The sequence below is a fragment of the Zootoca vivipara genome, chromosome 8, assembly GCF_963506605.1.
Source record: "Zootoca vivipara chromosome 8, rZooViv1.1, whole genome shotgun sequence".
In the NCBI taxonomy this organism is placed as follows: Eukaryota; Metazoa; Chordata; class Lepidosauria; order Squamata; family Lacertidae; genus Zootoca; species Zootoca vivipara.
The window spans coordinates 6,069,207-6,083,500 of record NC_083283.1 but is presented as its reverse complement, the minus strand read 5'-3'; the positions used below and the strand labels follow the sequence as shown (position 1 = coordinate 6,083,500).

The 14,294-nt window shown below is 41.1% G+C and overlaps 1 protein-coding gene across 13 annotated transcripts in view; it reads right to left on the bottom strand.

Moving 5' to 3' along the window:
• Positions 1-14,294, bottom strand: part of PTK2 (protein tyrosine kinase 2) — a 199,157-nt gene that overhangs the window by 70,114 nt on the left and 114,749 nt on the right. For all 13 annotated transcript variants that reach the window (XM_060277581.1, XM_060277582.1, XM_060277579.1 and 10 more), the window contains 3 exons: positions 8,473-8,552; positions 3,698-3,760; positions 456-510 (listed from right to left, as the gene is read on the bottom strand). In XM_060277581.1, coding sequence (XP_060133564.1) covers positions 456-510; positions 3,698-3,760; positions 8,473-8,552 — 198 coding nt within the window. The remainder of the gene's footprint in view (positions 1-455; positions 511-3,697; positions 3,761-8,472; positions 8,553-14,294) is intronic.

Sequence of the window (14,294 nt, the reverse complement as noted above, 5' to 3'; positions counted from 1 at the left end):
TCTCCCTCAGAATTTCTAGTCATTGCTAGAAATTCCTCAAATCTGCTTTCCAAAAATCCAGGTTACCTGTCCAGCTATGTCCAGTTTACACATACATTGTTATCACAAATTCCAGGGTAACACAGTCATTTTCACCCCAAAGTGTACTTGCCAGTTGGCCAGTTGGTAAGAATCAGATAGATAAAGAATAGCAGGTCCCTTTATTCCCTCCTACACCTCCTGAGAGATGAAACTGACAGCAAAACAAGTCAGGAATTTGTTCAATATGCCTACCACATGTCTTTTTTTCTTGTACTGAGTAAAGCACCACATTCCCTTGGGTCATTTTCATGTGTTTTGAAACGCCATGAAATGGGCAGTACTAAATAAATATATAAATGTACACTTTGAGGGGCAGGAGATGGAATGATCAACACACACCATCCAACTACTTCCACCATCTGAATAGAACATACCTTTACTGAATCCAACAAACTCTTCGGAAAAAATCTTTTTAAGCCCACATCTTTCCTGAAATAATCAAAGCAATAGTTAGTCATGTTTTTGAGAAGTGTTGTACTTGTACAGGATTTTGTGATTGATCAAACAAATACATTACCCTAATACAGATTTTGGGATTTATGTGCCTTGTTCATGTAAATCAACAATAAAATCATGAGGAAATATGCAGGTGTGGGTGGGTGGGTGGGTGGGTGTGGGTGTCTGTGGGTGCACACATGCATGCAAATAAACAACTCAAGGAAGAATTCATTAAAAAACTGTCAACAATAAAAAAACCTTTTCAACATTGTTTATATATCATTTTAAACAGTTCTTTTATAAACTTGAAGTTGGGAAGCAGAATACTACGAAAACAAAACAAACCCCCTTTTCAGTTCCAAAACATTTAACAATTTCCTTATTTACTGTATCTATAAGACAAATACACTTGTAGTGGTAACAGGCAAAACAAACTTTTATTATTTGGTGACTAACAGTGTATTTGAAGCTTTGTGACACTAGCCCAATCTGCTAATCTTGAAATGTGAAAAATAATGTGCAAGTTCATCAGCAATCATTTAACTGGCAATTGTACTGGGTGTGTGTGTGTGTGTGTGTGTGTGTGTGTGTGTGTGTGTGAACACATGAATTATAAAAGGGGACCTTCCCTCAGTTTGTGTGTGTGTGTGTGTGTGTGTGCTAAGGGAAGGTTCCTCTTTATCATTCATATGTTCACACACACATATACTGACACATATATCTCCCCCTCTCCCTTTGACACTTGGGAAAGGGTGCCTCCTTTTGCCTAATTTTATTCTGAATAGCGGCCCCAAACTTGAGATGTGTCAGGGATCACTACCTAATGCACAACTGGATGTGGACTCATTTCTATAGAGGTTATATTCAGAGATGTCAGATGCACAAAGCTAGCTACCATTTAGTGGAATCATTTGCATTTGATTGTAGGCCTCTTTAAAAAAGAAAAGAAAAAAGACCCTGCTAAAAAATCTTCCCCCAAAACATATAAGATTAACAGCAGCAGAACATTCTCTTTTGCAGCTACAAGCACAAGTGTCTGCAGGGATGCTAAACTGGGGAAGAACGTGATAAAACATTCATAAATATTAAGTCCTTTGATGTATTTCTTCTCAGATGCAAACTGCATGCAGTTTATCTTTCTATGTAGGATTAGATAAATCCGACAGTCTACATGACATGCAAGAGCACTCCAAGAGGGACTGCACTGCACATCTTGGAAATATTTACAAAGAAAATATTTCACATTACTGCCACCTTAATGTTATTACAGTACATGGTTTCCGTGTATTGGTGTGAACAACATTTTACAGTTTTATAACAGTTTTTGCATCATCCTTAACAGTCTTCAAGCTCTGCTTGTAGAGATATCTGGCTGGCTATGATAGAAGCTTGGTTTACTGCAGGAGCTCACTGATAAAACGTAACAAATAAATATTTAACAAACAAATATTATTTGTTTTTGGTTGGCCTGTGAGAACAGGATGCTGGACTAGATGGGCGACTGGCCTGATCTACTCTAGTTCTCCAATCTGTTATGGGCATCTTGAATCTCGATTCTGCTTCTACAGCATTAGCTACCTCTCTAAGTTTGATGTGGCCTGCAAATTTGATGAGCATCCCCTTAATTCCTTCATCCAAGGTGTTTATAAAGGTGTTGAACAACAACGGCCACAGGACAGAACCCTGCAGCACCCCACTTGTCACTTTTCCCAGGATGATGAGAAACCGTTAGTGAGCACTCTTTGTGTTTGGTCAGTCAACCAGCTACAAATCCACCTAACAGTTACCTAGTCCAGTCCACATTTTCCCAGCTTCTCTGCAAGAATATGGGGGACTTTGTCAAAAGACTTACTGAAATCAAGATACACTGTGTCCAATGCATTACCCTGATCCACCATCAAAAAAGAAATTAGATTTATCTGGCATTACCTGCTTTTCAGAAACCCATGCTGACTATTAGAAATCACAGCATCCTTTTCCAAGTGTTCAGAGATGTACTGTTTAATTACCTACTCTAGGACCTTTCCTGGTATCAATGTCAAGCAGACAGGTCAGTTGTTGTTGCTGATGCTGCTATTATTATTTACTAAGTTTCTATACTGTCCTTCATCCAAGGATCACAAGGTGGTTTACAATATTAAGCCCCCCCCCCAAAAAACCAACTAACAAACAAAAACAACAACCCCCCCTCTCTCCTCCAGTCACCCTCTTAAGTTAGATATCAATTTCAAAATGAGCTTGTTAAGGAATAATCAGTTTATATATTGGTAGGACAGAACAGTGGACACTGAAGGCATACCTACCGGTAACTCTACAGACTCTGAAAGGTTTGCGGTTCTTCCATTTATATAGCACTTCTAACATTGCAATTGTCATTGCCTTCTGCTTTCATAACAGGTCCTCCAAACCCTCAAATAGCATTGAAGCTGAATGTTGCCCATCTGTTTTACACTTATTCCCTATCATGCCTTTCTGCTTTCTATTGGGGCTTTAATAGGGAAGTCTTTTCATTTCCTAGAAAACCAGCTAATGCACCTGCCACTAAGTTCATGAAAACAAAACTGCCCTTTAATTTGGCTAGAAGCCACATTTTCACAGTTTGCCTAGGTCAATATTCCAGCTTTTAACTCAAGTTTGTAGCACATGCTGGGAAATTTGTGATTTTGCTAACTTCATTGTAACTTAGTACAAGGGAAAGGAAAGAAAGGGAAAACAAAGCTACCAATTACCGGTATATAATTCTAGAATCTGCTAAGTAATTAAAGACTCTAAGTAATTTAGACCCGTGACTGATTAATCTAATCACAAACAGAAAATCCATTTTATACAAAGCACTGCTAAATCTGTAGGACTAGACTGGCTGATCCCAGATGCATTAACAGAATGCAGATGATTGAAACCACTATGATACTGCGTATCAGCAGGTTTAAACTATGAAGAATCCAATTTGTCTTGGTCAGACAGAAGCTGATGAGCTCTTGCCTCCTCAATAGGTTCAGAGGTCTGAAATTTATTAGGTTTTACGATTTCCCATTTTATCTTAATTAAAGCAATAACAGCAGACTTCGTATCATGGCCTCCCTGTGAAGAGTGGCAGTAATGCAGCTTCTAATGGAACTTATCCTCTTTCTCCTAAGCAAGAGACAACTCAGGCCTGGAACTGAAATGATATACTTACTCTAATACTTCATAGTTTGACTTCTTATCTAATGCGTTGCCTCTCATCTCCCAGTATGATCTCCTGAAATCAGCACACACATAAAACAAAAACACCTTGAGTAAATACTTGTCTGGGCAAGCACAAGATAAGCCATAGCACATACAGTATAATAATATCTCAGCAACTTGACTAATAGAAATCTACTGCTGTTTAAACTATAAACATGAAAGAGCTAAATTTGTCATAATAATGCTACTAAATCCTCTCGCAGATTAAGAGAATCACAGCTTACACACTTACCATACCCCAATCACCTGAGGAGCATTTTCAAGGTGTGATATCACAACTGTGCCCATCATTAACCCCAGGACAAACCCAAAGCACTGCTACAGGTGCCCTCTGTTTGTGACTTACAGGCATCTGTGACCCAACTTTTATTGCCATAACATCGAACAACAGAATATGCTTTCCATGAAGTAACTAGAATATGTAGTAACCTTTAAGACAATAAACTTATTCTATTAATTTTTTTCTAAGAATTTTAACCATTCTACTTTTGTTGTACAATACATTGATCTAAGCTGCATGTATAGTGGAAAAACATAGCACCATCCTCCTGCAGCTGAATCCCTGAGTTATGGGAGAGGCATATTGGCGCTTCCAAATCCTATCAAATTAACTCAAGCCAGCACTTCAATATATACGGCTCTTCAAAGTGCTGAATGTCCAGCCTCTGACCACTGGAAACCTTACTCAATTTATTGTTGGGCTTTTCACTTTGTTTTGTTATACATCTGCAATCACAAGGCCTTGTGATTCAAAAAGATAAAGTTCCTTGTCTCAAATCATATTATATGCTTGTGATGAAAATTTAAATCCTTAGCCACCTTTCCACCCAAACATTTCCTTAAACTTGCAATTTTGACAGTGCTGAACTGCCGTGTACCAGCTATCATTATTCTTGGCCAGCAAGAGCATTTGCAATAATGGTATAATTCAAAATTACTGCTCAACATTTGCTTTTCTCTCCCTATTACTCTGTCGCTTGATTTACCACTAATTTCTTATTGATTGTTACTTTGTCTGAGTCTTGCTGTGCAAGACAATAGCAGAACTAAAGCAACTGTCTCAACAAAACGACCTTGAACAACAGTGATACGCTTGGGAAATTTTCATCAGCTATTGTTCCGAAATCTCTCGTCTCTCTCTCTTTATACTCCGGAGGAGTTTATTAACATGCTAAAAAATTATTGTGCTTTGTAAAATAGGAGGAGACCACAAAATGCTGTTTAGAGTTAGTATCCCAGCAGGACTGAGTTGGGCTGGGCTTAGGCTGAGCCCTTCATGGCTCCAGCCCTCATGCATGTTCTAGAGCCTTCCTGGTGTGATATTGGGCTTCTGCTCAGTTTCTCAGCATTAAGCTGAAGAGGAGACATACACTTAGTGTGACAGTGGTAGGGGGAAATGCATACAGAGCAGCTCCCCAGCCCTTTCTGAGGGTGGCAGGGATTAAACCTGGACCTTTCGTATGCAAAGTACTGTATGCACTGTCCCACTGAGCTGCAGCCCTTCCCTACATTTCCACAATTCTATAATATGCACACACGTATCTGGAGACAAAAATATAGCTTGGCTCTGTAGATGTCTAACCAAACCAAATGTATAGCTATGAAGCTCAGAAGGCAGGCAGCACCAGACACTTAGAAGGCGTGCTGTTGGCAGAAGAGGGTGGTGGTGTCTCCGTTGCAAAGGAAATTCCCTGGATGGTAGGAAAGCCAGCCCCATTCCACACATCCCTGCTGTACTTCCACTGTGGGGATAGCCAGAGACTTAGTTTGATTCCAAAGACAACCCCACTGAAGGTGGAGACAAATCTGAATATTCTGACCCCTCGGCGCAGAGTCAGAGCTATATATAAAGACTGTTTATAGAGTGGGCCATGGAGAAAACGAGACTCCAGATAAAGGCTCCCTGAGCTGTGGCTGATCCCTGAGAAAAGGAAGGGTCCCATAACCTATGTGGGGCATACTGAACAGGAGGGGCTCCATAACTGGCACTATAATCTCAATTTAATAAGTCCTTGCTGCTTTAAGAATATAAGAAACCACCCTTGCTCCCACAGTAGCCAACCAGATGCTTATGGGAAACCTGTAAGCAGGAAATGAGTACAACAGTGCTCTTCCCACTTGTGATTCTCAGCAACCGATTATAAAATACAAGAGGCATGACTCTGTGCTCGCAAGAGTGAGAATGTGTATTTGTGAAAGAAAGAAGATTTGCAGCTCTGGCCTGGCACCTGGATAATTTATTAAGAGACAGCTAATGAAAAGGGACCACAACATCTTTGCCAGTATTCCACTCTTTAAAAAGGCCAACAAAGCAATTTGGATGCCTGACAGTCTCCAAAGCCCATTGCTCAGATCTAGGGCACACAATATCCCCTCGACAGAGCTTCAGGCTCAGGAGGGTGGCAGAAATGCAACAGAAAGGCAAAAAAATCAGTTTCAGATCAGAGACATTAAGACAAATGACAGAAAGTCTTTTTTTTTCTGACGAACTCTAAATATTCCTGGTTACAAGAGTAAAAACTGTGTTTGGATTCACTTCTCTCAGTTTCTCTATTTTTCTCTATAATTTTTTTTACACTTTACAAGTATTGCACAATAAGTTAAGGAAGGGGCAATGGCAATGTTCCTAATTCAACTCTTCACGATTTGAAAATGTGGGATGATGAAACATTCTCCCACAGTATTGTCCAGACCAGGCATCCCAAACTTCGGCCCTCCAGATGTTTTGGACTACAATTCCCATCTTCCCTGACCACTGGTCCTGTTAGCTAGGGTGTCATGGATATGGCATGGGAGTTATAGTATGAACAACTCTGAATCCTTGGATGCTGGGAGAGACAGCAAGAGCAGGCTGGGCCTTTAACAAAACTTGCTAAGTCCCTCTCTGCTAGCCCCAATTAGCTGCCTGCAAAGGAATGTGGTAATTGCCTTTGGCTGAAGAAGAAACACCGGTGTTCCCTATTTCCTTATGGTACGGATGGGAGGGGGTTTAATCACTCTATCCTGTCCACCTGGGGTCGGCTTGACCCTGATGAGTTGGGAGGGAATGAGAGAACTGCCTTACTATCTGCTAGTATTAGATCAGAGTGTGAAGTAAGACAGGTGAAGACAAATGGGCTACACCAGAAATCATTGGTAAACTGCTAATTGGAGCCTCATTTCCATTGGTGGGAAAACGGAACCCCACCTGACCCTTTCCCCATAACTTGGGAGTTCTAGCATTAGAACTTTGCATTTTGCCACTTGCAATTTTGCCAGAGCTTCTGCGAGTATGAAGCTGTGAGAGGAGAAGGGGGGCCTGCGGGCTGCGCCTTCTGAAAGCTTTGCAACAAGTTATATCTGCGTAACCGTATGTATCCTTTAGTTAGAGCAATTTGTATGCTTATGTTTATTATTTGCGATCTCTGTAACCTCACGAGAAATGTGCACTGCTATTTTTAAGTTGTATGTTTTACACTTTTTAATAAAGCCTTGAAAAGGTATATTTTGGTTTGGACCTTGAGTATTGTTCAGGGTGGGGCAACTAGTCCGGTCCCTTGACCATTTGGTCGTATACTGAGTGTTGGGCTGCACAAGTGAGTGTGCCTGGGTTTGAGTAACGAAACCAAACCAGTTGAATTTCTGCCTGCTTTATTAAGAGTAGTCAGAGGCTTGCAACCTTGTAACAAGGCGGAGAACTTTCCCTTTTGGGCTCTCTGGCCAGGTGCAAGTGAGAAAGGGTGGTGGCAGCGAACTACCGGGAAATTGTTTTGACTACGGCTCACAAGAGAAGTGCCGAGTTGTGTGTTTCCCACAAGCTGCTCAAGCCAGGAGATTGGCTGGGACAGGCAAGTGAGAGCCACCGACCATTACATAGGGATCATGGGAGTTGTAGGCCAAAACATCTGGAGGGCCGCAGTTTGGGGATGCCTGGTCCAGACAATAGGAGCAGAGAAAAGGGAACAATTAAATCAGCCAACTGCAACAAGGGATGTGCACCAAGCAGTTACGAAAGCAAAAGTAGGAAAAACACCTGGAACAGATGGTTTGACAGCAGCATATTATACAAAATTAGAGGAAATCTTAATAACACCAATGAATTTGGTAATGAACAGAATTTTAAAATGTGAAATAATACTGGGATCATGGGAAGAAGCCTTTGTCGTATTGATACCAAAACAAGGACAAGACCTGACGCTAATTAAAAACTATAGGCCAATAGAATAGAATAGAATAATTTATTGAATAATTAAATGAATTTATATCACTGCTGAACAGTGATTACAAAGTATTCACTGGCATTCTAGCCAACAGATTGAAAAAATTTTACTAAATAAAACTATACATAAAGATCAAACTGGCTTCCTCCCAGGTAGATACATACACAGCAACATGAGGAATGTAATAGATTTACTAGAATACCTAGAAGAAAGATTCTCCCACAGTAAATGCATTTGTCTTGCCTTACTTTCAATACTCTGGCTAATTTCTAACCATTTGAGTTAAATTTGTGTGAACTGAGCAGACGTGACATAAAAATGCCACTAATTGGGAGTTTGGGAAAGGGAAATCTGTAAATTTAAAAGCATTACAATTGTAATACACCAAACACTATAGGTTCTAAAAGACTTTTAAGCAAACCCTTAAAGAAAACCCTACTTTCATATCAATCAGGGTATCAAGAATAAGGGAAGTTGCTCACCCTATAAAAGTTTGAATAATAAATATGTAAAAATATTGCTTTACCTGATTTCAAGGCAACCTAGCTTCAAGGCAATTTCCTGGTCCACCTGGTCTGCTATTTCTACCATATAGTCATTTTTCACCTAAAGTAAAACAAAGAGGAATGTGTCATATACAAGAACAGTATAAATGACAAATATACTTTCATTCAAATGTCATGTTCACTGCAAATTTCAATACTTTTCCAAGCAAATTTCATCAGTCTGCTTTGGAGGTAAATTATTCTCAAGCGCCAAGCAATCTTTTCCATTAGTAATGAAGAGCAGATTTGTTCATTAAAAGGTGGGGGGGGGGGGGGGTTGAGGAGTAGGGTGAGGAAAAGAATTCTAGTTTCTTGTGCAACATCCAAAGAGGGATACAGTGGTACCTCTGGCTGCGAACTGGATCCGTTCCAGAGCCCCGTTTGCAACATGAGCAGTACGCTGTGATTCAACACTTCTGTGCATGTGCGAACCACCGAACCCGGAAGTAACCCATTCCGCTACTTCTGGGTTCAACGCATTCGTAACCCATGTTGTACACAACCCACAGCATTCGTATCCAGAGGTTTGACTGTACTGTGCATGTACACATGCACAACTGGCAAGACATGAGACTCCCGATTTTAAACATTAACCAAGAAAAAGCAAAAAGAGGGACTGTGTATCACTCTTGCTTGCCTTCCAATCACATACCACCAAAATGTAAAATTGCCTGAAGTGATGTGGTATTTTCTATGGTGGATTTTTATTTTTTCTTGTTTTGTTGCATTGTTTTTATGGAAATTGTTGTAAACTGCCCTAGAATTCTCAATGAAATGTGGTATGCAAATACTTTGATAGATAATGAATTTACTGCATACATGCTCCCCAAAGCTTTACTACAGGCATCAGGGAGGCTGTAAAAGTTGAACCACACAAAAAAAAATCACTTGAAGGAGAAGATAGATGCTCATCTAAGCAATGGCCTGGTTTGCTCATAATACTAAGCCAAGGTTAACTCAACTATGATTTATTAAACTATGGCTTGGTGGTAGGTGTGTACCCTGCTCAGCAGCTTAACTTTTAATTGTGTACTGACAAACTGTATTCTGAAACCATGGTTCAGTATTGACTTTCCTTTGCTGCAAGAATGGCCTGGTGTTATTTGTGACCCCAACACCTTTCTTTAATCATGGCTTGCTTGGACACCACGTCACCTCAGATGCTTGCCAGTCTACAAAGACATGAGGCAAGAGCATCTGGAAAAGCAAACCAACTCTGAGGACACAACCCATGGTTTGTTTCATGTGGGAGAACTCATAATTACCTCAGTTTGTGAAACAAACCATGACCAGGATTTTCCAAGGAGAGTCCTGGAGCTAACTCTCCACCCATTCTGGGGGCCATGAACAGATAAAATTATAGTCATCCAATCCCCCCTCAAAGCAAATAAATAAATAAATAAAGGTTGGTAATTAAAAATATAATTTATCCTCAAATGAATTTCAGACCTCCTTGACTGAGATGTATATTTTAATGGCAATAATTAACATTAGCACATATCTACCATTGGACATTTAAACAGCTCTGTTAGAAGGAAGAATGATTAATAATAGCCAACATTGTGAATAGCTGGGTAAGCAGAGATAACCTACACAAAAACTTAATTTTTATGAATACTTAGGCCTAATAGGGCTTTTCATCTTTAAAATGCTTAAAGTTTATAGATAACAAATCAGAGCTTAACAGAATTACACTGAAAGCTTGGTGTTTTTTCTGCACATTGCTGGATATTTGCTTGATTCCCAAAAATGATTGTGAGCTTAATATCTACTAATTAGAACTGCTGTTCAATTACATTAATTTTATAATGAAATACTTCCCTAGGAAGCTAGGATATTAATTTAAAACCCTTGCAAAGCTGCTTTACAAAAAGAGTCTTTTACATTAATCAGATCAACATGCTGATTTTAATTAATGTAATATTTTCCCTTGAATTATATGGTTCTTTTCACCAAATTCAAGAATTGCCCATTGCACCACCGTTCCTCACTATTAAATCACTCACTTCAATGGAAAACTCAACTTCCCAAAATAATATGGACAATCAATGTGTGTTCATGTACAACAACATTTTCTTTCTTACTTCTTTTTAATAATATTCACTGGTTGGTATTCAAGAATAGTTTTCATAGTCAGAATCATAGTACATGAAACCTTCAGCCAAACATTTAGACACCTTGTGCTGTATATTCCCTCCTAATCAGAAAGATGAAGCAAAGTAAAAAGCCAAATAGGAGTGCCATGGGCAAAAAACACAGTCCAGTAGAATACATTTTATTTATGCCTTTTATATCCTCCTTTCCTCCAAGGAGTTCAAGGCGGCATACATAGTTCTCCCCCTCCTAATTCTTCCTCACAACAACCCTATAAGGTAGGTTAGGCTGAGAGGCAATGACTGGCCCAAGGTCACCCCTGGCATAGTGGGGATTCGAATTCTGGTCTCCCAGGCCCTAGTCTGAAACATTCTAACCAACCCACGGCTCCCTTTTTCTGTACTGTAGCTTTTTTATACTAAATGTTTGACATTGTGGGAAAATGCACTTTGTGCTTCACTTAGGTTTTTAAATAATCACAGAAGGCTTCTCCTTAAATTGCAAGGGACAGAAACGTACTCAGGTGTCAATAAGAAAGCACTATCTATGGACCTCTTCCTACAGTGGCGGACTTTGGGCTCTCAAATTTCAGCAGTGCCCTTGGGTAGCCCAAAAATTCAGTGCCCCTCCCGCCTCTTCCTCTCCATTCTACATCACTGTTGCAGTGCTCCCTACAGTGCCCTTTTGGCTCAGCACCTAGTGCGGGCAAACTGGTCATTTCCCCCTAAATCTGTGTCTGATTCATATATGACTTGTACTTCCATTGCTCGTGTCTCTTAAAATATTTACTATTCACTTCCAAAACCAAGGTGATAGCCTTTTTGGCACATGAGCCACAGATGGAATGCAAAGTATAAAAGAGTGCCACACTAATTCATACTAGAATGAAAACGTCAGCATCCCTTGACCACTTCGGAGTGGTTTGTCTCAGGGAACAGACAAGAGGAGAGGCAAGCAAAAGGGAAGGTCCAACTCATGCACAGACAGGACCACGCGCTCTCCTGCTCCTGTTACAAAAGTGTCACCGTCTCCATGTCCTGTGCCACTTAAGGCAACCTTGCTACAGGTTGGCCACCTAGCCACAAATACCTCTTCTTCCTCAGGCAATCTATTCCTTTCCATGCCTGACTTCCTGGTGTAATAGTCCATGCAAACTTATCTGCTGCTCTCAATGACCATGAGAACACAACCATGACTGCTACCGCGTTTTTCCAAAAATAAGACACCGTCTTATATTTATTTTTCCTCAAAAACAACAACACGGTGGCTTATTTTCAGGGGATGTCTTTTTTATTATTATTAAGTATGGTACAGTTTAACCTACAAGGTTAAACTGCCTATCACTATGGCTTATTTTCGGGGTATGGCTTATTTTCGGAGAAACACGGTATATGCCTCTGCCCCCCATATTTCACATGTATGCTCAGGTTCTCTTTGGGGTTCATTACTCAATCATGTTTCAGTCTCTCTCTTGACTACTCATGCTTTCCTCCCCACCATGATGTCTAATGTTGTATTTGATCTTGAACGACTAGGAATTTTAAGAAGTGCAGAAAAGCGTTGTTTTAGGAAATGTTCTTGGGCTTGCTTTGAGTTAGCAGTGCATGAAAAAGGTCACACACAAGCCCCAGAAACACTATTTCCAATCTTAAGAGATTGCAAAGAAGTAAAAATAAAAGTAAACACTGTACAACTGTACCCTATCGAAAAAGCATTTTGAATACAAGATGTTCAGTCAAGGAGAAAGCTCTAAAGTGCTCTAGCCTTGGTGTAGTCAAAAGCTCTAAAGTGCTCTAGCCTTGGTGATGAAGTGCATCAAACCAACCAACCAAATACACCTAGATCACAACTCTGAATTCTTCTCTGGCTACTACACATCCAGGAAACAATTCCCCCCTTAACACACATGGAAAGGAACAGTAAGATTGCTACCTCTTAGTGGAATATAAAGCCAACTGCCCTAGCATGCTGCTATGTCCTATACATTTATCTAACTGCAGTTTACTGCAGCATCACAGTTTCTCTCCTCACCCTCCAAATCCCTGAATCTCCCCAAAAAATAAACTCCAAAAAGGAAACTTTTTTAGAAAAAGATTAAGGCAGCAGGTAACCATACACACAATAATTTCTTAATCAGAAATCAAACACTGGTGGGTGAATGAGCACATGCTGGTTTCAGCCAAGCAGGTTGCAACCATTTCCTATTATACTGTGCTCTATTTTTGGTCCTTTAGATTTCCATCTCTTTGGAGAATAAACTCTTTGTTTCTTCTTCATTGTTGCTGCGCAACAATGCACAGCAGTACAGTACCCAGAAATTAAGGCTTTCTAGAGAAGGTATCACAAACAAGGATTTAGCATTTTTCAGTGGCCTTTAGCAGGTAACTTATATTAAGGGCCCTTAATAAAACCGGGGGAGGGAGCGCCCCTGCACCGCCTTCTCTGCGAGATCCGGCCAACGTAAATTCAGAGCGATGCCGGAGCGCCGGCAGGGAGGGGGCTCCAGCCGCGGTACGGCATGGTGGAGGCAGGCAAGGGCTGCGCTGCCAGCAGGGCTGGAGGGGGCTCCTCCGGCAGGGAGGAGATGCCATGGAGGAGCCGGACCCCGGCCTCGCCTCCACGTGGGCAGTGAGGGGCGCTTGCTCTGCGCAGCTCCCCCACTTGCTGGGGCGCCCCTCAGAGGCCGCTCAGAGGCCGGTGCCCTGGTGCAACGCACCAGTCAGCCCAATAGGAAAGATGGCTCTGTATACCAACTGGGATAAAAATCTGCAAACTTTTTTTATAAGAAGGTCTTTGACAGGTGCCAAGGAACTCATATAAAAGGCACCTGTTCGATATGCAGTGGGAAGGAGTGCCAAAGTGTAGGAAAGTGCCAAAGTGTAGAAAATGCCACACCAAAGGTCTAATTCTGACAATGTGCAAAAGGTACCTCCTGGTAGCATGGGATCCATAGGGTGCCCTCTCCTGCAGCGATCAGTTGGGTATGTAGGTGGTGAAACAATCTGGTCCCAAGCTGTATAAGGCTTTGTACACAAATACCGGAACTGTGAACCTAGCCTGGGAGTAAGCTGGCAGCCAGCGCAATTCCTTCAGGAATACTGTTCGTAACTGTGATGTTCACTAATCACCCTGCTGCCACTACAGCAGCAGTTTGCTGCTCAGAAGATAAGAGCACTCCGTGCCCCAAAGACTATTGCTGTGTGCTAAACTTTATTCCATTGACTAAGGTTAAATATAGAACATTCATGAAGTCCATGAAAGATGGGTAAGCTGAAGCTTCAATTTGCCAGAGATGCTATAGCAGAAATTCCCAAACTCTGTGCTAGGGCACAATAGGATGTTGTGAGAGAATCTGGAATGATACACTCAGAAGAAGCTGCTTGCTGCATCTCTGCATAGAATCATAGAATCAGAGTTGGAAGAGACCACAAGGGCCATCCAGTCCAACCCCCTGCCAAGCAGGAAACACCATCAAAGCATTCTTGACATATGCCTGTCAAGCCTCTGCTTAAAGACCTCCAAAGAAGGAGACTCCACCACACTCCTTGGTAGCAAATTCCACTGTCGAACAGCTCTTACTGTCAGGAAGTTCTTCCTAATGTTTAGGTGGAATCTTCTTTCTTGAAGTTTGAATCCATTGCTCCGTGTCCGCTTCTCTGGAGCAGCAGAAAACAATCTTTCTCCCTCCTCTATATGACATCCTTTTATA